The sequence below is a fragment of the Panthera onca genome, chromosome D2 (assembly GCF_046562875.1).
Source record: "Panthera onca isolate mPanOnc1 chromosome D2, mPanOnc1 haplotype 2, whole genome shotgun sequence".
NCBI classification, from domain to species: Eukaryota; Metazoa; Chordata; class Mammalia; order Carnivora; family Felidae; genus Panthera; species Panthera onca.
The window spans coordinates 16,643,522-16,668,209 of NC_138349.1; the positions used below are offsets into that span (position 1 = coordinate 16,643,522).

At 56.2% G+C, this 24,688-nt stretch overlaps 1 protein-coding gene across 8 annotated transcripts in view; it reads left to right on the forward strand.

The window, feature by feature from the left end:
- The window catches only part of AFAP1L2 (actin filament associated protein 1 like 2), a 97,711-nt gene extending 73,378 nt beyond the window's left edge, over nucleotides 1-24,333 (forward strand). For 3 of the 8 annotated variants that reach the window (XM_078434849.2, XM_078434852.2, XM_078434855.2), the window contains 16 exons: nucleotides 177-267; nucleotides 3,140-3,223; nucleotides 6,040-6,245; nucleotides 7,381-7,560; nucleotides 10,698-10,787; nucleotides 12,402-12,486; nucleotides 13,035-13,139; nucleotides 15,352-15,563; nucleotides 17,162-17,307; nucleotides 17,900-18,011; nucleotides 18,647-18,883; nucleotides 18,966-19,140; nucleotides 19,399-19,554; nucleotides 21,836-22,029; nucleotides 22,144-22,266; nucleotides 23,123-24,333. In XM_078434849.2, the coding sequence (XP_078290975.2) occupies nucleotides 177-267; nucleotides 3,140-3,223; nucleotides 6,040-6,245; nucleotides 7,381-7,560; nucleotides 10,698-10,787; nucleotides 12,402-12,486; nucleotides 13,035-13,139; nucleotides 15,352-15,563; nucleotides 17,162-17,307; nucleotides 17,900-18,011; nucleotides 18,647-18,883; nucleotides 18,966-19,140; nucleotides 19,399-19,554; nucleotides 21,836-22,029; nucleotides 22,144-22,266; nucleotides 23,123-23,149 (2,223 nt within the window). In that variant the 3' untranslated portion in view covers nucleotides 23,150-24,333. The remainder of the gene's footprint in view (nucleotides 1-176; nucleotides 268-3,139; nucleotides 3,224-6,039; nucleotides 6,246-7,380; nucleotides 7,561-10,697; nucleotides 10,788-12,401; nucleotides 12,487-13,034; nucleotides 13,140-15,351; nucleotides 15,564-17,161; nucleotides 17,308-17,899; nucleotides 18,012-18,646; nucleotides 18,884-18,965; nucleotides 19,141-19,398; nucleotides 19,555-21,835; nucleotides 22,030-22,143; nucleotides 22,267-23,122) is intronic. The other 5 variants (XM_078434851.2, XM_078434850.2, XM_078434854.2 and 2 more) reach the window with 5 other exon arrangements.
- Nucleotides 24,334-24,688: the final 355 nt, after the last annotated feature.

Below are 24,688 nucleotides of genomic sequence, written 5' to 3' on the forward strand. Positions count from 1 at the left end.
CGTGGTGGCTGTCGGGAGCCATGGCATTGCACGTTCTCCCTCCCAGCTGACTTGAAGTCCAACCAGACGGTTTTCTTCTTCTTCTGGAATCCCCTCCTTCCACCCAGAGGGTTAATTCCAAGTTGTTCTCAGTGTATCATATCTGAGTATGTTTATTTTGTTTGTTCATACCACAGATTCCAGAGCGGAAGCAACTCTCCGTCCCCAAGATTGAGTCTCCAGAGGGTTACTATGAAGAGGCTGAGCCGTACGACACATCACTCAACGGTACACCCCGGGGCCAGGGCTGGGACTCGGAGGGGGTCCAGTCACTTCCTGCACAGATGCCAGTGCTGGAAGCCGCGGGCAGCCTGGGCTGCTGTTCCCAGAGAGCGTGGCCCGAATTGAGAACTGGCCACAGAGCATTGGGCCTCTGCTCTGGTGGGGAGCTGAGAGCTCCCAGCAGACCCAGGCCGCCTGCGAGGAGGCGTGGGATGGTCCACGGTGAGCTGGTTTCCTGTGTCTGATGCCGTTCCCATCTGGACGGTGCTGGCTTTGGCACAGAAATGTGATGGAGGAGAGGTGGGTCGGTCCAGGGACACGTGTAAGCAACGGGAATGTGGTCCGGCCGAGCCAGAGCTGTTTCTGGGGCTCTCCGTTGGCCTGATAGTTAACTGTGCTCACTCTGTGTGCCAAGCATGCTTTTGGGAGTCAGGAGCTCAGCAGAGCTCAGGACAGTCCAGAGTCACAGCCCTTAGATTCTGTGAGGGAAGACAGACAACAAATAAACATGGGGCATGTCAGGTGACAATACAGTGTTAGGATGGAAAGCATAGGGGCTGGGTTGGGGCAGGAGAAGGTGTTATTTTAAACAGGGAAGGCCTCTCTGACAGCATGACCTGGAGCTGATTCCTGAATGAAATGGAATGTGGGGAAGGCAGAGACCTCCAGGAAGAACTTTCCAGACCATGTAGCACATGCAAAGGCCCTGAGGCCGGGGCGGTGGGGGCGGGGGGGGGGGGGCTCAGCATGTTTAAGGAACAGCAAGGAGACCTGTGTGGCTGGAACAAGGGTAAAGAAGTCAGCCAGTCATGGTGAGGACTTTGGCTTCTCTCTGATGAGACTGCAAGCCTTTGGAGGGTTACTTAGTGACTGACCTAACTTAGGAATTAAGGTGACCTGTGCCATAGGGGCAGGACTCACACTGGAGCCCTCTGGCCTTGGCCAGTGGTTCTCATTCTGGGAGATTCAGATCAGAAATGCTCTGGAGGGGGTAGGCGCCCGGGTGGCTCAGTTGGTTAAGTGTCCAACTCTTGGTTTTGGCTCGGGTCTGATCTCATGGTTTTGTGAGTTCAGGCCGCACGTAGGGCTGCACGCTGACAGTGCAGAGCCTGCTTGGGATTCTCTGTCCCCTTCTCTCTCTCTCTGCCTCTCCCCTGCTTATGCTCTCTCTCACTCTCTCAAAATAAATAAATAAACTTAAAAAAGAAAGTGCTCTTGGCGTAGGGATTCGCTAGCACAGAAAGGCCCCAAAAGTTCCAGAAGGAAGAGTATCATGGGCCTACTCACTTGAGCAGCTGGACTCTGGCCCTCTCGCTCCCCCCTCTTACCTCAATCTGCTCCTTTCCTTGATAAGTGAAAGGTCTTTGAGAGCACAAAGCAGTTTGCAGATGCAAGAGGCAAGGGGTCCCTGGTGGTGGGAATGAACTTGGCTGGAGAGGGGTGTTGTCGGCTCCGTAAGGAACAGGACCAGAGATCACATGGGACGGGTCCCTTGGAGCCGCGTCGGATCCTTCTCCACACTTTACCTACTGCCTCCGGTCCCAGGAACTGTGTGGGAGGTGAGGGCCTGTTTGGATGGAGGTTATTTTATTCTCCTGGTTTGTGGGCGGACATCACTTAGCCTGAACCCGCTGAGCGTGTGGGGTGTTGCCACGTCTCCGGCGGGGCTGTGATTCCAGAGCAAAGCCGACGGTGCGGCGCGGCCATCCTCATGCGTGTGGAAGGAGGAAGCTGTGACTCACCGTGACGAGCACCTCTGAGCCTCGCAAGCCTGGCTCTCCGGGGTGTGGCCCGTGCCAGCCGGGGCCTGCCTCCCAGACGCTCCCGGAGGCCTGTCTGTGGGGCAGACACACACCTCGTCATCAACAAGTGGGCTCAAGCTTGTCGGGGTTTGTGTCTCGACTGTGAATTCAGGTTGGTCTTAGCCGGGACCGGGGCGTCCCTATGGGGACAGCGTGAACACAGCAAGGTGCGCAGGAAGAATGCCGACGGCCTGTCCTTCTCGTGCCGGGACAAGGACCGGGGGTGACCTGGGGAGAACTGGTCACACGGGCCACGAAGGGAGGGCGTCACCGGCATATGAAAGCCGGCCTGCCCTCACTTCCTGCTTGTTGTCCCCTGCACCTGTTTGAGCGGTGAGACGTGCTGGTCACACCGGGAGGAGTGACCTCTGGCCCCCTGCCCCCTGCCCTGGTTCACTGGCCACCAGCCATTTTGCGGACTTCCTTCAAGAGAGCGGTTGCTTGGGCTCTTGTCCTGCTTCATCAGCACTGTCCGCACACGGCTCTGATGAGGCAGGTCCCTCTCTCCGAGCAACAGCTTAGTAAGCGCCCTGATGGCCTGTGCAGGAGATACGAGGGTCAGGCCTCCTTGCCCGAGACATCAGCTACTTGGCCTGTAATGTCTCGTGTGGGGGACCTGGCCGCTGCTGGATGCAGATAACCTCCCTTCCCGGTTATGGTGACACAGCACACGTCTGTTTCTCGTGAACTGTCCTGTGTGGGGATCACTGCTCACCAGGTAGTTTAGCCGCCTTCCAGTGTGGGCTCAGCCACCCTCTAAGGCCACAGAATCCTCTGCAAAGAGACAGCAGAGAATTCCTACGTGCTTCTTAAAAGTACCAGCCAGAGGGGCCTTCTACGCACCTCCCACTGGTGACGAGTACTTACGTGGTCATCTCTGGGTGAGAAGGTGCTGAGGAAAGATGTCCTGGGTCGGGCCAGGGCCTCTCCTGAGAACCCACCCCTCCAGTGGGGAAGTACTGGCTTGTGGTGGACAACTGGGTCTCTCTGTGTCACCCTCTGCGCTTGGGTCTGTCCCTCTCTTCAGCTTGTGTCTCTCCACCTTGCCTTTCTCTGTGCTTCTGGATCTCCTACAGGTCACTGTGGTGGATTCTCGCCCACTGGAATCCCCAGATGGGTCCAGGTGCCCGACGGAGTCATTTACGCCACGATCACCTTGGGTACTGCCTGTCCCCGGAGCTGAATGCCAGTGATTTGGTGCCTGCTGCCTGGCTCTCAGGGAATAGGATGCATGCCCCGAGGGTGGCCCTGCGCACGGGCCTTGTGCATGGGTCCTGCATGTGCACGGCATGTGTCGTCCTTCCGGAAGGAGAGACTTACTCGGCCTTCCACAGCTGGCATCCACATGCATGGGCAAAGGACCAGAACGCCGCGTGGTGGTTCTGCCCTCTGTTCCCCAAAACCTCCAGCAGCACATGCTGGGGCGCGGTCCCCCCAGGGGTGCAGAAATGGGATGGAATCGTCCGAGCATCCTGCCTGTCACTCCTGTTCGTCCCGTGACCCCTGGAAGCCAAGTACCTGCTTTAAGACTGCCCTACGTTCACGGCCGTGTTATGATCGCTCTTAGAGATAAAGGAAGTTACGGTGCATTTGCCCCAAGCTCCCCCGGTGCGGCTGCAGGTAGTTTGAGCTACTGCGATTTGCTGTTTGTTCTCAGCTTCTGCAGACCGCCCCGGAGTGGATGGACAGGTGTTAGAATTTTCCACGGAACACCTGGGGGACCCCAGAAGCACAGCCAGTGAGGGGGTTCGGCCCACTTCTTCGTGCTAAACTCGGAGGCCTCCCTCTATTAAGTTTTGCTACTGAAGGAGGCATCCCAGTGACATTGTATTGTTCTTACTTCACTTATTGTACAGATAATGCCGCAGTGACCATGAGGACATTTTTTTTTTTTTTTTTTTTTCAAGTAAAATCACCCTGCTCCTCCCACCTGGTCAAAGCAGCTATCTTGAGTTCTCCCTGTTGCCTTTCAGTACCGAGCTGTGGGTATAAAATCTCACACATATCAGTTTAATTGGGCCTTCTTACTTAGATCCTATTTACTGGGCTGAGGACTGGCCTTCAGAGTTCTCCTTGATTATTGTCGCAGGGCATGCTCCAGAGTGGATGCAGTCATGCTTCCCCACCTCCCTGCTCTCCTGCTGACTGTAAATGGCCCTGGATTTAATATCTTGGCGCATGTAACCTCCCCCACCCTCCGCTTCTTTATTTAAAAAAAACAAAAAAAAACTAGTTTCCTAGGATCAACTCCCAGGACTGGGATTGTGGGGGTCAAAGGGCATGGGTGTTTTTACGGCTCTCGAAACAAAACAACAAGCTGCTGGGTAGTCTTCTGAGAGGCCTGCGTTCCTGTATGTTCCTACCGGCGGTGGGAGAATTCGGCTCTCCCATTGGCTACGCCACGGCTTTCAATCTTTGCTTCTTTAATACGTGTGAAATTGTGAACTGTGCCACGTTTTTATGACGACGTGAAAGGGAGTAGTACCACACTGCTTTTAAAGAAGGCTGGTGTTAAAATACCGACGGTGTTGTTTTTAGGAACAGTAAAGCACATTTTCATTGGCATTGGAGCTGGAATAACTGTGGCCGTGGCCTCATTCCGTTTTTCTATGTTTTAATTCAGAGGTGGTGCTGTTTTCCTGGTACGTAGGACCCCGGCTGTGCAGATAGTAGAAGGGGCGTCTGCAGAAGGGAAGGCTATGGGCCCACAGGCTGACTTTTTTCCAAAGGGGATCAGGGGGAGGGTAGAGGAGGTGTATTCACTGCGACGCAAAGGGCCAGAGCATGTCTGTAGAAGTCCCGGGGGAGTAGATAGCGGCCTGACTTTCTGTTATCGCTACCCAGTAATAGAAGGAGGTATCCAGTGCTCATAAGATAGTGAGCTCCCCATCCAGGGGGGAAATCAAGCAGAGGCCAGCGCAGCACCGAGATTCCAACAGACAGGATTTGCGTGCCGAGGCAGGGATTGCACCAGAGATCCCGAGATTCTCTTTTTCTCCGTGTCCTGCTTTTTGGGGTTTTACTGACTTTGTCCTTCACCTAGTTTTTGTTGATCTTGAATAGCGCAGTGAGGCCTAGAGAACAGAGCAACTCTCACAGGGTCCGGGGGGAGGACAGAAACTGAGGCACGTGGAGCGTGTACAGAATCGAACAGTTTGTGCTTGGTGAGCTTGGGGATTCTCTTGAACGGAACACACGCGTGAGGTGGGCTGGTCGCCAGAGGCGGAGGAAGGGTAGGAATGGAAGCCAGCAGAAGGGGCTGTCTGTGCAGGGAGGTGTGCAGTGGGTGGGGGGGAGCGAGCAGAGTCTGGGGAGGCTGGAAGTGGGTTTGGGAAAGGGCTGTGACTGAGGGGGCCGGCCGGCCTTCCCCACAGAGCCATTTCCGACTGCGGTTTCTTTCACCCTAAGAAGCTATAGCCCACCTCCCCCCCCCCCCCCCAACTCCCAGGACAAGACCAGGAACAGAGCAGGCCCCGCTGGGCAGGTGGCTGTGGGAGGCTCAGCATGTGCCCAGCCTGGGCTCAGATGGTGAGCCCTTCCTGCGGCCCATAGAATGCCTGTTGCTAGACTCACCCCCTGCTTCTTCCTTTACGTGAAGAAACAGGCCCCGGGGGGGTGGGGGGGGGCACTGGCCTTGTGAAGCGTGAACAGTCGCCTGTGGGCAGTGTCTTGTCGGAGGTTTCTGCGGAGTCTGGGGTGACAGATTTGAGTAGGAAAAGGGAGAGACTCCTGGTTTTAGTTACGTGTCTGTGGCCAGAAGCAGCATCCAGGAAGCTTCAGTGAGGACATCTGGGGGTCAGGCCTGCCCAGGTCTGTGGTTGGTGGCTGTCAGGCTGGTTCAAGGGCACAGCGAGGCAGGTGCGTTGCGGCCTGGAGGCCACTGGCCGCCCCTGCCTGCTGCCCTCCCTCCTGGACGGAGCACGTTTGGAATGGCCCCTGCCCGATGGGTCCGTGACCCCGTGGCTCTTCCTTGCAGAGGACGGAGAGGCAGTGAGCAGCTCCTACGAGTCCTACGACGAAGAGGAAAACAGCAAGGGCAAGTCGGCCCCCTATCAGTGGCCGTCGCCTGAGGCCGGCATCGAGCTGATGCGCGACGCCCGCATCTGTGCCTTCCTGTGGCGCAAGAAGTGGCTGGGACAGTGGGCCAAGCAGCTATGCGTCGTCAAGGACACCAGGCTCCTGGTCAGTGGGTCTCTCATTGTGTTCCGGTCTTTTCTCTTTGGGGGAGTTGAGGAGATGGACCCCGGTACTAGGCGGTCAGAGCCTTTTATGTCTGGAGGCTTTCTCCGCTTCCTAACCCAAAATTGTGTGCAGAACTTTGCGTGAACGAAAGTGCCTTATCTCAACTAAAAGGGTCTAGTAGCCTTCATCTGTCATTCAGAGGGGGCTGGGGTTACCACTCCCTGCCCCCAGTCCCATCCCGTAGACGGTTTCCAGGAATCTTGTCCCCTCGGCCTGAGGGCTCCTTCCTCACATCCTGACCCCACCCTGCTGCACGGGTCAGGACTCCCCCAGCCCCAGTTCTGGCTACTGCACTCACCTGTGCGGCACTAGAATGAGAGGCATCGTCTCAGAAGTCACAGTATTTTGAATTACTGATTATAAGACAAAACCCCTAAAGAAATCAGAAGCTGTTACTCTGACCACAGCCCTGTTTCCTGTGATTCTAAATTAAAATTCACAGTTTTATGTCCTAATTTGCAGTTCCTTGGAATCATTATAAGTGCCCTTAATTCACCACTCACAACATGCCCGATTCTGTGCAGATGTTCTTTCTGGTAAGCCTGTTCAGCAGCCCCGTGAGGACGCCCTTTATACCTGTGACAAATTGAGGGGCCAAGTATTTTGGGAGGGGAAGCAAGTCCCCGTGTTTTTTCACTAACACATCATTTTCTGAACTAAGCAGATACGAAGCTTAGTCTCGGTTCCCTACGGCCCCCTTCCTGAGGGCGCTAAGCAAGAAATGTAGACAGGCAGGGAAGTGAGTGAGTCCAGCCAGAAGTATGAGAGTTGGCTACAGAGGATGTTTTTAGGAGCAAGCTGAGGCCTACAGGGACCTTCGAGCAGCATGGATAAGCGGGGTCTGGGGCATCCCTGGGCGAGACTGGCAAGGAAGAGGGGTGTGGGAGGGGAGACAATCAGCCTGGTCACTCTGGTGCCGAGAACAAGAGCTGCTGATATTCGAGGCCACGGGTCCGCACCTTTGGTTTTGCTGGGGAGCGCCCAGGTCCCGGGGGTCCTGCTGTGCCCGCGGCCCCTCCGCTGCGGAACCCCGCCAGGCCTGGCAAAGCCTCAGGGCGTCTCTCTTCCCTTCTAGTGCTACAAATCCTCCAAGGACCACAGCCCGCAGCTGGACGTGAACTTGGTGGGCAGCAGCGTCATCCACAAGGAGAAGCAAGTGCGGAAGAAGGAGCACAAGCTAAAGATCACGCCCATGAACGCCGATGTGATCGTGCTCGGCCTGCAGAGCAGGGACCAAGCAGAGCAGTGGCTCAGGGTGAGGGTGGCACTGGGCTGGGGGGGACACGGGCCTGCTCCCCTGCGGGCTCCCCGGGGGCTCCTCAGTTCTGCCTCCCTGACTTTTTCTACAAGGGATGGCCATTGTCAAGGGTAAAAGATCTACAGTCCTTCAAACTCCCAGGGCTTCCGTGTTCCAGGTGGTAGCCAGCATTCAGAACGAAGGGATCACGGCACCCTGCTACCGGGCCTGGAGCTGGGCCCTTGGGGACACTCGTTTGCCTTTTGGCCTCTAGAGAGGCACCACGAGCCTCCTTATTAAGGAAGAATCAACAGCACAGCCACGTGTAAAGCACTTACCATGGGCCATGTGCTCTTGGCAAACTTAACCCACCTAACCACACTGGGGAGGCGGGGGGCGCTGGGCGATGTTAATACTGCCATTTTACAGGGGTGGTGATTAAGGCTCAGAGGGAGGAGATGACCAATCAAAGTCACCTGGCCAGTGAGTGGCAGGATTGGGTCTCAAACCTGGTGCTGTGTGACCGCAGCCCTCTATTCTACCATCACAAATGGCCTTGGTCAGTTCTGCCTACAGATACACGGTACAGCTCCCAGTGATGATGAAACCTGGTTTGCCCCATATGAAAAATAAGCATGACAATTCCAGAAGGTATGAGGTTTGCACCAAGAAGGGGCCCACAGCTGCAGAGGGATCTCCAGACCCAGCAGGACCCCTGGTGAGACCAGAGCCAGAGAGGTCCCTCCCTCCCTCCTTCCTTCCTTCCTTCCTTCCTTCCTTCCTTCCTTCCTTCCTTCCCCCCCCTTCCTTCCCTCCTTCCCTTCTTCCCCCCCTTCCAAACTTCCTCCCTCCCTCCCTCCCTCCTTCCTTCCTTCCTTCCTTCCTTCCTTCCTTCCTTCCCTCCTTCCCCCTTCCCTCCCCCCTTCCTTCCCTCCCTCCTTCCTTCCCTCCTTCCTTCCCTCCTTCCCCCTTCCCTTCCCTTCCCTTCTTCCCCCCTCCTTCCAAACTTCCTTCCTTCCCCCTTCCTTCACTACTTCCTTCCCTCCTTCCCCTCTCCTTTCCCCCTTCCTTCCTTCCCCTCTTCCCCCTACCTCCCTCCTTATCCCCTTTCCCTCTCCTTCCTTCCCTCCTTCCCTCTTTCCCTCCTTCCCCCCTTACCCCCCTCTTCCCCCTTCCTTCTTCCCCTTCTTCTCCCCTTCCTTCTTTCCTTCCTTCTTTCCTTCCTACCCTCCTTCCCCCTTCCTCTCTTCCCCCTTCCTTCCAAACTTCCTTCCCTCCCTCCCTTCATTCCCCTTTCCTTCACTACTTCCTTCCCTCCTTCCCCCCTCCTTTCCCTCTTCCTTCCTTCCCCTCTTCCCCCTACCTCCCTCCTTACCCTTTCCCTCTCCTTCCTTCTCTCCCTCTTTCCCTCCTTCCCCCCTTACTCACCCCTTCCTCCCACTTCCTTTCCCTTCTTCTCCCCTTCCTTCCTTTCTTCCTTCCATCTTTCCCTCCTTCCCCCCTTCTCCCCTTCCTCCCTCCCTCCCTCCCTTCCTCTTTCCTTCCCTCCCCACCTCCTCTATCACAGCCACACTGATGCATGTCCAGTGTAGGGGCACTCACCATAGGTGCCTTCTACCCCATCCACACATGTACATACAAATACTTACATGCACACACACTTGCAGATACACACACACACACACACACTTGCAGATACACACACACTTGCACGCGCGCGCGCACACACACACACACACACACACACACGCTACTCCTGCTCCCAGTGCTGTTCCTCTGACTGCTCACACTCACCTGCTCTTCCTCTGACCCCAGCCTCCCTTCCCAACTCTCATGCCCTCATCTCGAGACCCCTGCCCCTGGTTTCAAAGACAAGAATACTTTCAGAAGGCACAGCCTCTCTGTGGGCCTTCACAGAGGCCCTTCTCCTCCCTGGTCAGGTGAGCACAGAGATGGGCCTGGCTCTAGGGACAGTAGGTGGCGGAGAACAGGAAATGCAGATATGGGATGAGAACCCCAGAAAAGGAAAGCACAAGGCGGGGCTCCCCCAGAGAAGCCCTCGAGTCTGGACTCCAGGCTTAGCATGCTTCCCTTGCGAAGGGGTCCGCATATCCAGGCCCCAGCTAATGAGGATGGTAATGAACGTGCCTGGCCTGTGCCGAGTCCTTTACCGAGTCCTCACAGCCGCCCGGTGGTGTCGGTGTCGTCCCATCCCACAGACGTGGTGACTGCAGCTTAGGCCCGTGATCACGCAGCTGGCGGGCCGATTCCGGTGCTGCCCTCTTCCCACGGCACTACGTTGCACGTTTGGTCCGCCGTGTGGACCAGCGTCCCGAACTGGAGTCCATGGGAGAGGCGAGAAATGCTGTGTATTCCCCCGTCCCCACCGCCCTTCTTCCTTTTGTTCTTCGGCTTTTCTCATTTTGAACTTGTCTCTATAAACTGCTCTAAGCAGCCACCGAAAAGGGAGGGTCTCTGAACGTACTCTTGCTGAGCCCAGAGGGCTGTTGGTGGCTGCCCGGGGCTCTGACCCTCTGGAAATCCCCCAGGTGGCTCCGGGCTCAGAACAGCGGTTCTGAGAGTGGCCAGAGCCGCCTCTGACCCTGGTGCCCCCAGCCCAGCACCCCCCCTGCCCCCAGTTAAAAGGCTCCTTCCGGGGGGGTGGACTGTGACAGGTGAGTCTGGATGGACAGCCAGTGCCGGACCAAGGCCGTTGGCAGGCCTGCTTCCTGAGCAGCGTGCTGGCTCTCCGCAGCAAGCTCCATGGCTCCCGAAAAGCCGGGGGGGGGGGGGGCAGTTCTTCATCAGACCCGTGGCCAAACGGCCTATCTTGCCCAAGATGAGGGCAGGAAGGGGGCTGGCAGAGCTGAGGGCTGGCGGCTTGGGGCATCTTTAGGCTTTGCGATAAAGCGGCCACCAGCGGAACGTGGTGGGGGGGGGGTCTGCAGGGGAGTGGGCCCACGGAACGGGACGCCCCCACCGCAGGCTGTCCGGTCACGGGCCGGGAGCCAGGGGTGAGAGGCAGGGTCTCCGTCCCTTGGAAACTGTGCGTCGCCTGTCGCCTCCAGCCGCTCCCCCTCCAGGGGCTCCAGCTGCCGTCTGGCTGTGAGTACCGGCCAGCAGGCGACTCCGCTGACGGCTTTCTCTTCCTTCAGGTCATCCAGGAGGTGAGTGGCCTGCCTGCAGAAGGAGCACCCGAGGGAAATCAGTACACCCCAGACGCCCAGCGCCTGAGCGGCCCGAAAGTAAGCCTCTGTCCTGCCTGGAGGAGAGTGCCGTCCTGTTTCTCCTCCGTGAACGTTACAAGCATGAAACAGACCTTTGCTTTCGCACCTCAGCCCCATGAGTGGGAAACGTACGATGCTGGGATAAGGGCAGTGGTTCCCAGGTTGGCAGGAAAACTGAGGAAGTTGATACAAACCCGAAATGTTTTCTTGCTTGGGCGCAGGAAGCCGATTGGAACAAAGGTCAGCGTGCCCTCCATTCTTAATCAGGGAAATTCGTGGTATGAGGCCCTTGTTTTGCACTTACTTTCAGTAGAGCTTCCGGGCTGGGAGAACCGTCCTGGGTTGATTCCAGCCAGAGGGGCTCCGTTGCTCATTCGCACAGAGCTGTGGGGCCCCAGTTTAAGGGCCAAGTGCTGGCTGAGGGGAGGGCCATCGCCTGAGGCTTCCCATTCCGTGTCCCCAAGAATCTGCAGGTAGGTGCCCCGGAGCCTGGGTATGCACAGAGCGGCGTCACTGGGTCTCACCCTGGGTGGCCCTGCCCCGGCAGGGGAGAGGGCAGAGGGTACGTGGATGGCTCGAGTAGGGAGGAGGTGCTCCGTTCATCGGGAAGGCACTGGCCATTCCTCATGGAGTAACCCGGTCACGTATGTCAGTCCTCGAGCCACCGCCTGAGGCCAGTCCCGTTGGTTGGGAGATCCTCAGCTTGTTACCCAGGGGTCTGGAGGAAGTGGTTCTCTGGGAGAAGCTTGGTTGGAATATTCTGAGTGCTTCACATTCTAACAGCAGCGGCGGCCAGCACACCCTTCTGGAAAGTCTCTAGTCTTCTAGCAGCCCCAGGGCTGTAGATGGGGATGTTATCCCTCTTGAAACACATGCACCGCAGGGCCCAGAGAGGCTTGTAAGTCAAGCACCAGGCCTGGATGGAGCGCGTTCCAGCCAGGGTTCAAATCGTGGTCTGAACTTGTGCAGGCAAGCTGGCCCTTCCCTGAAGCCTGATGTGTTAGTGATGTGTTAGTGGCACAGTCCCTTCTTTTTAGTTTTTTTGAGAGTGAGAGAGTGAGCAGGGGAAGAGCAGAGAAGGAGAGAGAGAGAGAATCCCAAGCAGGCTCCACACTGTCAGCATGGGGCCCGATGTGGGGCTTGAACTCACGAACCACGAGATCATGACCTGAGCCGAAGTCGGACGCTCAACGGACTGAGGCACCCGGGCGCCCCCGCACAGTCAGTTCTTAAAAGCCTTGCTCACGCTCCTGTCTGGATAGTTCCCAGCCTGACAGCAGGCTTCGGCCGGGACGTCAACTCTGATGCCCCAGAGCTGGCCACCTGCCTTTCACGCTGGCTACGGGGCCGCTGTTGCATCAGGTCGAATAGCATTTTGAGAACTTGTAAACTTGAATGTGTGGTGGCCTTGAAGTAGAGGAGGGTCTCTGGGATGGGGCAGCGAAAGGGAAGGTGAAGGCATGTCCCCCAGAAGGCCCAAGGGAAGTGTGGCCAGTGTCCCATCGGTGACCCAGACTCCACAGGAACCTCTAGCCGACACCCAAAAGCTATCTATTGGTTTCCCTTAAACCGTGATCCCTGAGGTTACCGTTCCCAGACAAGATGGCTCACCTGTCTCCCTCTTTTCCACAGCCAGATGTAACGGAGAAGTACGGGTCGGCCCCGGAATATGGGAGCTCCGTAGATGGCCACCCTGAGGTCCCGGAGGCCAAAGATGGTAACAACGCTTGTAGCCCTCAGCCGAGCCCTGGGAGGGGGGATGGGACCCCACGCCGTGAGACGTGGCTGTGTGGCTCAACCCTAACGGGTTGGGACAGCTGCTGCCAACGTGCCTCCAGCTTATAAACTGCCTGGAAATAACACAGCTGACAAATCCGGGAAAAAGAGAGAGACAACCTCGTTGAGGTCACGTTTTATGAATTTGCTGGGGTTGGAATATTCTTGTATGTCTTCTCGTTTGCTAACCCCGGACCCAATCTCTCTGAGCCAAGAGTCCGCGGAGATTCTCGAGGGCTGACATGTTCTGTGAGAGGAGCTGGGGGGGAGGGGAGGGCCCTCGTGAATGTGCGATTCTAGGGGCACCTGACTTTGGGCCGTGCATCCTGGTTTGGGGGGCAGGCGCGCGTGTGAGTGCAAACACGTGTGTGCCCGAACGCAGGGAGGGGCAGAGGGAGTGGGAACGGGTCTGGTCTTCTTTCTGTCTTTCATCGGGACGCCTCGGTGGGCTGTGTGCCGTGCTGATGGGTTTCTCTCTCATCTTGACAGTCAAGAAGAAATGTTCTACTGGCCTCAAACTGAGCAACCTAATGAATCTGGGCAGGAAGAAGTCTACCTCGCTGGAGCCTCCGGACAGGCCCCTCGAGACATCCAGTAAGAACCGTAGCCGAAGGCCGCTGTCACGGCACAGGCAGAGATTTTCGGTCTTGCTTTAAACCTTTCTGGGCGATGGCGAACCTGTCGCTCCTGGCTTCTGTTTACCTTTGCTGCAGGCCGTTCCTTATGCCTGACCAGACTCTGTCTTTGCTGCAGTGCTGGGTCCTTTGCAGAAGTGCTGGTAATTGATTGCTGTCTCCCCAGTGCTCTTTTTATTTGATCAGTATTGAAGGAGCGTGGCAAGCAGGGCTAGGGGAAGGGGACCGGGCAGGGGGAGGACACAGCCCTGACGACTCACGGCACAGGAGTGATGGTGGCTTCGTACCCCTAAACCACACGCTGTGTCATTGTCATAGCTGTAAGGACTCAGGGAAAGAACCTCTCCCACTCCAAGATCAGGCCCGAGCCCTGAAGGTCGGGCAGGAGCTAAACAGGGTGAGGTGGCATCCTTGGGCACGAGCAAGGATTCTGAGATGGGGACAGTGAGACCCATTAAGGGAGAGACAGAAGGGTACAGAGGATGTTATGGGTGCTGCTAGGCTCATAGACGTCATCTCTCCTCCCCTCTCAGCCTTGAGGAAACTGAGGCCTTTCCCAGAAAACATCCTGGCCTCTGTCCTGGCTCCCAACCTGGGACTCCTTGTGATCACTCCGGAGCCTGAAGGCCATTATGATCCACCTTTAGGCCTTTTCCTCTTCCTCATGGAACCCATGCCCCAGCCCTGGGCTCCTTTCCTGAGTCCCAGTTGAGTTGTGGTTTTTGAGGCTGGCGGAGTAGACGGGTGGGGCAGGAAATCAGCAGAGGGGCCCTCACCTTTGGAGCCTCTTGTTTCTCTGGCCAGGGCACCGGGTAGTGGCCCAGCTCTGCCAGCCCCTGCAGCCTCAGGGGGGCACAGTGTTTGGCACAAAAGCCTGGTCTCACTGAGCCACTGGGAGATGTGACTGGATTATTGCTGGAAGTCCCTTCAGCAGGGAAGCATGCTCCTGTCCCCTGTGGCTAGGGAAGGGTGCCAGAGCACATAGCTGTTCTCTTCCTCAAGATGTGGCATCTGGGCTCCCTGCTCTCTTGAGCCAGAGTTCTCTGTGGTCCAGAGAACTGTGATAGACAAGTGGGGGCACCGCCTGGATGAGCCAGAATTCCTAGGGCTTGGCCTTGGGTTCCTCTACTTTGCAGGTGTCCTTGTGGCTATGTCCACGTGGCCTTGAGGGACTCATGATCCCCACTGTATGCCCCGCACTGGGTGGGCCAGAGGGTGGCCAGGCTCCGTGACCTGCTGCGTGGCTTAGTTCAGCCCAGTTAGGGCTCAGAACAGCTTCCAATCCTCTAGAATGGAGGAGGTATCCGCTTTGTAAGCCGGTCCCTCTGGGAAGGTGAGCAGCCCAGAGAGAGGTCCACGGGCTGTGCAGGGGGTCCTGAGGACTGGATTTTACTCATCTCTATAGCCCCGGGGACAAGGCCGTGCTTGGCCCATGGTGTCAGCTCCGTATATGTCCAAGTGGAAGGCAGGGGGAAGGCGTGTCCTCGGGAAGCGGAACCCAATACTTGCAACCATTTGAGAACAATAAAGGATTGCATGACGGATGCACCCCAGCGCTGGCCGTCTCTGCTGGCCCACGGAGAGAGGGGCTCCCTGGTGGGGAGGCCACAGGGCACGCGCCCGGGGCGCTGGAGGTGAAGGTGGCAGAGTTCGTGCCCTTGAGAAGCCCAGGGTCCGCTTGGGGAGGCTGACGCGGAAACAGGTTTCACTGCTCTGGGATCCAGGGGTTCTGAAGGCCTCGCAGAGAGTGCAGGACCGGGGCAGGGCCCAGCAAGGCCAGCCGCACTGGGGAGGATGAGAAGGGAGGAGGACTTGGCAGCCGAGGCCCAGTGATGGAAAGGTTGTCCGTCGGGGATGGTGACGGAACTAGGGCTGTGGAGGTCAGCGCGTGCCGGCACCTGCAGCGAGGCGGCCCTGGCCGGGGACCTTCCTGCACGTGGCCTAAGTGACCAGAGGCGGTGAGGAGGGCGGCTGCCAGTGGGGGTAGGAGGGTGAGGGGGCCCCGTCCTGTACACCCGCACCGCCCGCCTGCTCTAGTCAACGACACGGCTCGCTGCCCTCGGGACAGACCTATTGCGAGGTGCGACAGGTCTTGGAACTGAGGTTCTGGGGGAGCTTCTAGGAGGCCCAGAGGTGGTGGCAGCTACGGACACCCTTGTCCCCTCCGGCAGGCTACCTGAACGTGCTGGTCAACAGCCAGTGGAAGTCCCGCTGGTGCTCCGTCAGGGACAGTCACCTGCACTTCTACCTGGACCGGAACCGGAGCAAGGTGGCCCAGCAGCCCGTCAGCCTGCTGGGCTGTGAGGTGGTCCCAGACCCGAGCCCCGACCACCTCTACTCCTTCCGCATCCTGCACCACGGCGAGGAGCTGGCCAAGCTCGAGGTACCACTGGCCCGCGGGGGCGGGCGATGGGGTGTGGGGCTCCAGGCTGTTTGCTGTGCTCTGCGGACCGTCATCCTGTTCGGAGATGCAGCCTAGCCCTGCGTTATTTTTACTCCCTTGCATTTTACTTCTTTGCGCTTAAAAAAAAAAAAAAAAAAAAAAATTGTCTACTCCCTTTCTGACCTCAGAGTGGTTGTGTTATAGGAAAGGGACAATGAGTTACTTCCTGCCCTGAGGGCAGGAGGAGTATTTATAACTCCCTGAGCTGCTTGAAAAACCTTCTGGGGATTCGCAGTGGGTTTGGTTTGCGTATCACCAGATGGGGCCCCGTACATAGAGGGGACGATTGTTAGGGCTTATCTGGGGCAAGAACGAGGTTTGTGATACCTTTTCTCCCACTCCCCACCCTCTGTGTGATGTGCTGTTACATTTATAAAAATAAGAGGTGACCTCATGCCTTGCACTGAGCAGGGGCAGGTCCGAGCCAGACTTCTTAACACGCAAAGAAACATCCCGTGGTTCACCCCTGGTCACCTAGTCCTTTACGCCGGGGTCTTCATCCAGATTGTGCTCCAATACTGCCCTCTGGTGGCTAAAAGCTCCGCCGGTTGTTTCCCAGGGACAAGCGTGTCTGTATCCACCCGTCTGTCCTGTTGACGGGTATCTACTCAGTACAGTTACATCGTGAACAAGACAGGCTGTCACAGAACTTGGATTCTAGCGTGAGACTGGGGTGTTATTCAACGAATTACCCAGTGGATTACTTACAGTTGCTGGAAAGCCGTGGTGGGGGGTGCTGTGATGTGTGCAGAAGCCTGCATGTGGGGGGAGGCCGGGGTTGGGAGGCTGGGAGGGAGGGAGGGTTGACCCTCAGAGGTACAACCACTGGCATACAAAGGGAGGCCCTGAACAAAAGGGTTCAGGGGAGGGTGGCGGGCTCAGATTCGGATTTCGAGATGCCCCCTCCAGCTGCTGGGTCGGGGAAGGACGGAAGGGGAAGGCAAGAAGCAATGTTGGCATTTTAAAAGATACCCAGTGTACATATTTGATTAGAATGCATTGTCCCCTGGGGGGAAAAAAAAAAAACAGGCTCCAACTTCACCGGGATTTATTTAGTTATTTATTAGAGCCAGCTGACCTGGTATAAAGAAAGGTATTTAAGAGAACCTTTCTTGGAAGACTGTAGTGACACTGGAAATGAAATTCGAATTTTGTTATGTCTTAGGGATTCAGTCTTGTATGTGTGGATTAGGTTGACAAACCGCCCTGTGATCATTGATAAAATAGAGGTGTCGACCTTAAATGCGTATGGTGTTAATCGTTCTCTCCGGGCTCCTTGGCCTTCTAGAAATACACGTGTGTGAATCACATCTGATACTCGGGACAAATGTCCACGGCGTCACTGAGGTGGCATTATCCCCAGTGGCAGGAAATGTTATTTGGACTCACAGGGATGAGAGAAGCTAGTGGCAGTGAGGGAGCATGGCCCCAGGCTCTCTCCGGGGCCCTGCCCGGCCGGCAGGTCATCGGGGCCGGGAGGGCTGGGCACCGGACGACACACTCCAGCGCTGCTCACGTGCCTCTCGGCCTCCCCCCAGGCCAAGTCGTCCGAGGAAATGGGCCACTGGCTAGGCCTCCTGCTCTCTGAGTCAGGCTCCAAGACAGACCCGGAGGAATTCACCTACGACTACGTGGATGCCGACAGGGTGTCCTGTATCGTGAGTGCGGCCAAAACCTCTCTGCTGTGAGTATTAAGGGGCCTTCTGCTTCACGCTTTCCCATTCCCAGCCACGCTTCAAGACTGCGGCCCAGACTGGCCTCCGGTGGCCCGTTCCGCCGGGCAGGGCGGCAGCTGAGGACTCAGGGTCAGCCCCGTTCTGTCCGGCAGCAGGAAGCCCCGGGCCCCGGGAGCAGCTGAGAGCTAGGAGCTGAGCCAGGCCTTCGGCCGGGGGCAGCCACGTGCCCTTGGCCTGGATGGACGCTCTCCAGCTCCTCGGGGCAGAGTCGGAGCCTCTCCTGACCGTCCCCTTTCCTTGTTGTGGATTCAGCACTTCGTCCTGGCTCCCCTGCTGGGATAGGCTCGCTCCGCAATAAGCAGGGTTCGTTCTTCTGCTTTCCAGACAAGCAGACTGGGCTCAGGGAGAAGCGGTCCCGGGTCAGGATGCCGAGGTGGCTCTGGCGGGAGCCGGCCCAGCCGCTGCAACGGGATCCGTTTTCCTGGGTACCGAGAGGGGGACGTAGCTGGCCTGGGCTGCTGTCCTAAGTCCTTTGAGATGGGTGGCTTTGGGCCACCCCGCCCTGATCTTCCCCTTGCTCTATCTTGCCGGCTCTTCCAGACTGATGCAGAGGAAGTTCTCAGAGCCAAACACTTACATCGATGGCCTGCCCAGCCAGGACCGCCAGGAGATGCTGTATGACGACGTGGAAGTGTCGGAGCTGACGGCCATGGTAAGGACACAGGCCGGGCTCTCCCCTCCTCCTCCCACCAAACCTCAGTGCCAGAGATCGGCAGGTTGTCCCTAAGACTGGCAGGTTCCCAGTCACCTGCAGCGTGCAGGAACCTAGTGCAATCGGGCCATCTTTTGTGCAGCGTACCTGGCTTGGGGACTGGTCCAGCTAACTTAGCTGGTCAACCACGCCGGTCAGTATGAGGGGTGGGACGTGTGGCGTCGGGATCAGGCGCAGCGACACCATTAACCGCTGAGGCCCACACTGATGGTGAATAGTCATAGTGACAGCAGGTTCCAGTTCCTGGGCATTGAACTCTGTGCTGTGCTAAGGGCTTCTGCGGATTCTGTCACTGAATCCTAACCGCCTGGTCAGAGGCACCGCTAGTGCCTTTCTCTACAGAAAGGAGATTCAGGAGCAGTAGGTACTATGTCCTGGGTCTCCCACCTCCTGAACAGCAAATCCAGGGCTCAAACCCTGGCCTTGTAAGTCCAGCTCAGTGGAAACTTCCCCAGGAGGCGGGTCTCTGTGAACTCAGCGTGGGGCAGGGACAGGGACAGGAGGCGGGTCCGGTGCCCCCTCCACAGCCCGGGGAGCAGAGGCCGTGGTGAAAGCCACCCGTCTCTCCTCTGCAGGTGGAAACGCTCGAAGCCGCCCCTGTGACAGACGCTCTGAGCGAGCCCCCGCCGGACCGAGTATACCTGGACCTCACACCTGTCAAGTCCTTTCTGCACAGCCCCAGCAGTGCGCAGACCCGGGCCCACTCCCCACTGCCATCCCACCTGGACCCCCCAGCCGAGGCTCTCCCTGCAGACCCGGGCCCTGCCCCAGATGAGCCCCTCGGAGAGCCTCCAGAGAACCCCAAGCTGCAGGTAAGGCTGTCCTCTAGCAGGTGGGCCGGCCTCGCCTTCGCGGCCCCTGGGCCGGCTGAGCCGTGTTCGCCTTCTCCCAAAGCAGACGCGGCAGGAGAGTCCGGAGTCTGAAGAGCCTTCCGTGAGACTCACGACAGTCAAAATCCAGACCGAACAGCAGAAGATCTCCTTCCCATCGAGCTGCCCCGACACTACGGCCGTCCCCCCAGCGGGGGCCAGCCTGCCTGTGAAGGACAAGCTGAGGGTGACCACTGCAGGTGCCTGTGCTAGATTAGCGTGGAATGTTCTGGAAGTGGCTTGCAGAAGTTAGTCCAGTTCCTTCCCTTTCAGACGAGGAAGCAGAGGTTCAGAGAGGTGAAGGGACTTGCCCAAAGTCACACAGCAAAGAAAGCGTGGGCCCAATTTTCTTGTCTGTCCCTGCCAGGCCGGGTTGTGTCTGAGCCTGCACAGTGGGTTGGGCTGGCCCTTGTGTCCCAGCCTGGCTGACCTGGGGGTTCTCCTCTGTGGGTCTGTAGAGATCAAACTGGGCAAGAATAGGACAGAAGCCGAGGTGAAGCGGTACACAGAGGAGAAGGAGAGGCTCGAGAAGAAGAAGGAAGAAATCCGGGGGCACCTGGCTCAGCTCCGGAAAGAGAAACGGGAGCTGAGAGAGACCCTGTTAAAATGCACAGGTAAGGGGCCTCCCAGGTGGAGGGGTGTGGGCTTCCCGGGGGAAGAATCTGGATCTGTGCACCGGGCCTGCGGGCCCGTGAGCCTTCGCCACATCGGTGTTTGGTGCAGGTGGGTGCTCCCCTGCCAGGTCCTTCCCCCATCCTGTCTGAAGTGTTGCTATTCTGTACAGAGACCCTCTGATCTGCCGTCAACAGGACCAGGAGGTAGTGGAAAAAACCGGTGGGAGGAGGAAATCTCTAAAAACTACATATTTAGGCCGCCATGTTTTGTTTTCACTGAAAGCACGTTCTGTCCTGGGGTGCCCAGGTGGATCAGTCAGTTAAGTGACCGGCTGTGTGTCATGACCTCACAGTTTTTGAGTTCGAGCCCCGTGTCAGACTCTGTGCTGACAGCTCAGAGCCTGGAGCCTGTTTCGGATTCTGTGTCTCCCTCTCTCTCTGCCCCTCCCCGCTTGTGCTCTGTCTCGCTCTCAGGAATAGCCATTAAAAAAAGTTCCCTCTTGTAATGGAGTGCCAAAGCCTCTGGCTGAGGTGTAGGCCAGCCAACGGGAGTCCCAGGTCACCTTTCCTGTGTTAACCACACCTGCACCGCGGCACCCATCATGTCCAGGCTTGATCTCTTTAGTTCTTTATTCCATTTTTTGAGAGAAAGAGCCGGCGAGCAGGGGAGGGAGACAGAGGATTGGGAAGCAGGCGCTGGGCTGAGCGGGCGGAACCCGACGTGGGGTGTGAACTCAGAAACCGTGAGATCGTTACCTGAGCCGGAGTCAGACGCTTAGCCCCCCAGGCACCCCAGACTTCGTTTCCTTACAGTGAACACACACTTAAGACACTTGCCAGGAAATCTCCTCGTAGAGGATTTTCTAGATCCTCCTCCCACCAGTCAGCAGTCATTTCCTAGAAACTTGCCTTTTATAGGACCTTTCCGAAGCACTTACGTCATTTTCATAGAGTCCATCTTTGTGCTTATTTGCTATTTAAATTGCAGACTTGCACCAACCAACACAACTGGCCTGAGCAGGTCTGGGGACAAACCCAGAGACTCCTGGGAAGCTTAGCATGTGACTGTGCCCCCATGACCCTCCTCCACCAAAGTCATCCACTGTCTTTGTTCTAGAATAGCGTTACTGAGCTACAACTCACAGAGCATACAGTGGACCCATTTACAGTGTACAAGTCAGTGATTTTTAGTATCTGTACAGATCTGTACATTTTTACCACCCACACTCATTAGCAGTCACTCCCCCCCAACCCTCCCATCCCTAGGCAGCCCCTAATCTATCAATTTGCACTACTGGTTTCAAAGGTCCAGTGGTCTTGGCTGCCAGCGCACAGGGGTAAGGAGACAGTAGCTGGCTTTCCTACGGAGCTGGGACGTGCGCTAACAAGCGTGACCAGAGGCGCACTGGCCACAGTCCTTGTAAACCTAGAGAGCCAGCCGGGCTGGGGGTGCGGAACCGGGGATCCCCCGCCCTTTCTCTTCTAGGGGGATTTTCTGGGTAGGAGAAAACTTTTACTGTATTCTCCTGGCAAGTAAGCCCTGAAGATCTTAGGCTAGTAAGTCACAGACCTGAAGAAAGTAATTCTCAAAATAGCGATACTGACTGCTAACGAGGACTCCGGTTCCAAAAACATCTTTAACATTTTGTCAGCTTTTTCTCCGTGAATTTTTTCTTAAACAGTGGCCCCTGTGACTGCTTGTCCTCTGACAAGGGCTGACAGGTGGCCGCTTACCCTAGGCTTGGAAACAGGGCCAAGTTATTCCAGTGGCTGCTGGCTCAGGACTCTCTATTGAACACACATGGCACCGTCGTTCCCCCTGGCGGTGAGCTCCTGGGCCAGCATTTCTTGGTGCTGCCGCACCAATCTGAGAACTCTAGGGTGACAATAAAACAGGACTGAGAAAGTAGCAGGGCTGGGGACCACCACTCCGTTCGGCTTAGAGAAGCCCTGAGTGCCAGCAGGATTGAGGGGACTGTGTGGGGCAGGTGGGAACAGCACAGGCATCCTCCAAGAGTCAGTAATAAAGCTGCTCTCTCCCTCCCTGGGCAGTGGCTATAACAATAGGGGCCCTCAGTTTTGATACCTGCTAAGAACCTACCAGAAGGGACCTTGGCCTCTGACTTATGCCCTGTCATGAAGGCAGAGCTCTCTGCCCGCCAGAGCTTTCCCCAGCCTCTGCGGAATGCTCACGCAGGCCCCAACCCTGAGTGGTGGAGCCAGAACTGTGGGCCACATCCACCGGGGTTCTGTCCCCTGAAGCCGGATAAATTCTCTGCAGACAAGGGAGTCCTGGCCAGCCTGGAGCAGAAGCTGAAGGAAATCGACGAGGAGTGCAGGGTCGAGGAGAGCAGGCGTGTGGACCTCGAGCTCAACATCGTGGAGGTGAAGGACAACCTGAAGAAGGCGGAGGCCGGGCCCGTGACGCTGGGCACCACTGTGGACACCACCCACCTGGAGAACGTGAGCCCCCGGGTGAGCGGCGGGGTTCCTCTCGGCCGCCTGCACGACCTCCGTGGCCGGGGCTGGGGGAGGCGGGTCACGTGCCCCGCCCTTGGCTCAGGCCTCGCTCTCCTCTCGCCACCACAGCCCAAGGCTGCCACCCCCACCCCTGCCCCAGACTGCACCCCGGTCAACTCTGCCACCGCGCTCAAGAACAGGCCTCTTTCGGTCATGGTCACGGGCAAAGGCACGGTCCTCCAGAAAGCGAAGGTAAGCGGCGGTCACGCCCAGCCTCCTGCGGGGCCACCGTGGACGGCAGAACTGTCACTAAGGCGGGGTCCCTCGTCTGCCTAGGGTAGCACGTCCCCCGCTTTGGGCGCCAGCTCTGAGCCCTCGGCTCTCACGCAGGGGCTGAGGCTTCTTTGGCCCTGAGCAACCAGAAAGGCGCGGGCACTCGGTCCAAACGTTCTTACCGGTCACAGCCTGAGGACCCTTGATCCTGCAACTGTCCACCCATTGGTTATCCAGTAGATTCCAGGGTGATAGCCTGAGTTCAGAGACAAGCTGTGACGGGCGAGTTTCCAAGTCAGAAAGTCAGTGATTCTTAAAGGCCTTCTGCCACTAAAACTGAAGGGACAGGTGATAGGCTTTGCCTAAAGCCCCCCAGCCAGCTGGTGGCCAAGGGCTTGGTAAGGTGTAAGCAAGGACAGAGTGCCCTTGCTGGGTTTCTCCCTGAGGGCTAAAGTGTTAGCAGTCTCTTCCGCCTACGAAAGAACATGCCCCGAGCTGCCTTTGTTGGTGGCAAACTCAGTTCCTTATTTCTGTCCTGATTACCTGCCAGAGAGATTCGGGGGCACATGCACCGATGACTAACTCCTAAATCCACATGAGCATGTGAGGCTCTGCTCCCTCACTCCCAGCATGCTCCGCTGTGCCACAGTCTCCGAATCTCTTAACGTGTGCCCCAAACTGTGAACAGACAACAATTACCGTCTCCAATGCCTCTAAGCTTCAAAAAAAAATACTTCTTACCCTCCGTAGCAACCTCCATATACACAGAACAATGTTAACTAACTCTCTTCTTTGGCGGGGGGGCGGGTGGTGGTGCTGGTATTTGCCACCCTAGGAATGGGAGAAGAAAGGAACAAGTTAGGAAACGAGTTTCATCTAAAGACTTTTCCTGCCATCGTGGACCTTGGTGACAATCCTGCTTCATTAAAGTCTTTGTTCAGAAGAAAAAAGGACTATGGTACTACAGGTGGAGAACACTGACTAAGAGGAGGCTCTGTCTTCAGAGCCAAAGGAAATAATATATAACAACAAAAAGAGGGCTTCTCTGGAGACCTAAGTCTACTGAGTGGAAACAATCCATTGTTGTATTCAGGTGTATTCTGTGTTTCTTCTTTGAAGTTTTCATCAACTGCTGTATCAAGCTTTGTAAGTAGCGAAAAGCTTCTGATGGTGAGACTTTGGTGGGAAAGAAATCAAGGTACCAGGACCCTGGTCGTGGGGCTTTGGTGACCGAGAAGACCTGCACTCTGGACTGTCACCTCTCATCCAAGTGTCTTCTCTCCAACATTAGCAAGTCCTACTCAGTCTTCCGTGGTTTTGAACAGCCTCAATACCACCTGTGTAAAGCCATCCATGACATGCTTTTTGAAAAAACAGGAACAGGGGAGAATATTTGGGACCAAGCTGAGGTGAGGTCCCCACTAAGTTCAGGACTTTTTTTTTTTTTCCCAGCCTCAAGCAGGCCTGAATCAATTGCTTTTAAATAAAATTTTAAGTGATGCTGTATTATATAGGGGGAAAAAAATGTTTAAAATCCTGTAATTTAGAACAGCGCAAAGTGTCTTTTTGAGATTTGAAAGTATCTTTTTGAGATCGGACTTTTTACGTTACCATAGGAGAAAAGATGACCCAGCATTTACAGATTCCGTCCTGTGGCCAGGCCATTTTTAAGGGAAAAGTTATTTAAGTTCTGCGTAATGTCCAGGCCCCTTCCGTGAAGAAGGTGGTGAATTTTGTTTCGGGGTGACTCTCTCTCCTCTTAAAATTGGCAGTGCTGTTCTTCTGTGTCTTCTCTTCTGATGCGTCTGTTGTTAACAAAGATTGAAACGTTTCATCTGTCATTTCGGCCTCGTTTCGGGGGCGGGGTGGGGGGCGGTGATCAATCAGAGTTCTCTAACACTGGTTCCTGAGAACTAAAATTCTTCTGATTTCTACGGTCTTTCTAATCCCAGGGCATTTATTTTCTTTGTGCTATATACGCTTGGTGCCCTTTACCAAGTGATGAGTTCGATTTTTTTTTTTTTTTTTAATAAAACGTTAATTGTATTTTGGGTTTTTCCTTGTTATTTCACGGAATTATTTGGGGCAGTGCCTGGTGACTTCTGCCTCAAGGGGGCAACGTCTTGGTTATTTACCTACTAGACTTGAAAATACGTCCAGTAAAAACTGGTGGCAGTGTGATCCCAGCGTCAGTAAGGCTGAAAAGGATTTTCGCAGTGTAACTGTGTACAGAACGCAAAGGAAACCTGTGTGATCGGTTTCTGCAGATACATGACCGAAAATCAATACGTCCGGAAGTTAAACACACTCCTAAATCATTCTTGGGGCAAAGAAACGGACCGATACTTGGAAGGTTGCCTAAGGAGCGAAAAGTTCCATGCGTGAATGCGCTTATTTCAAA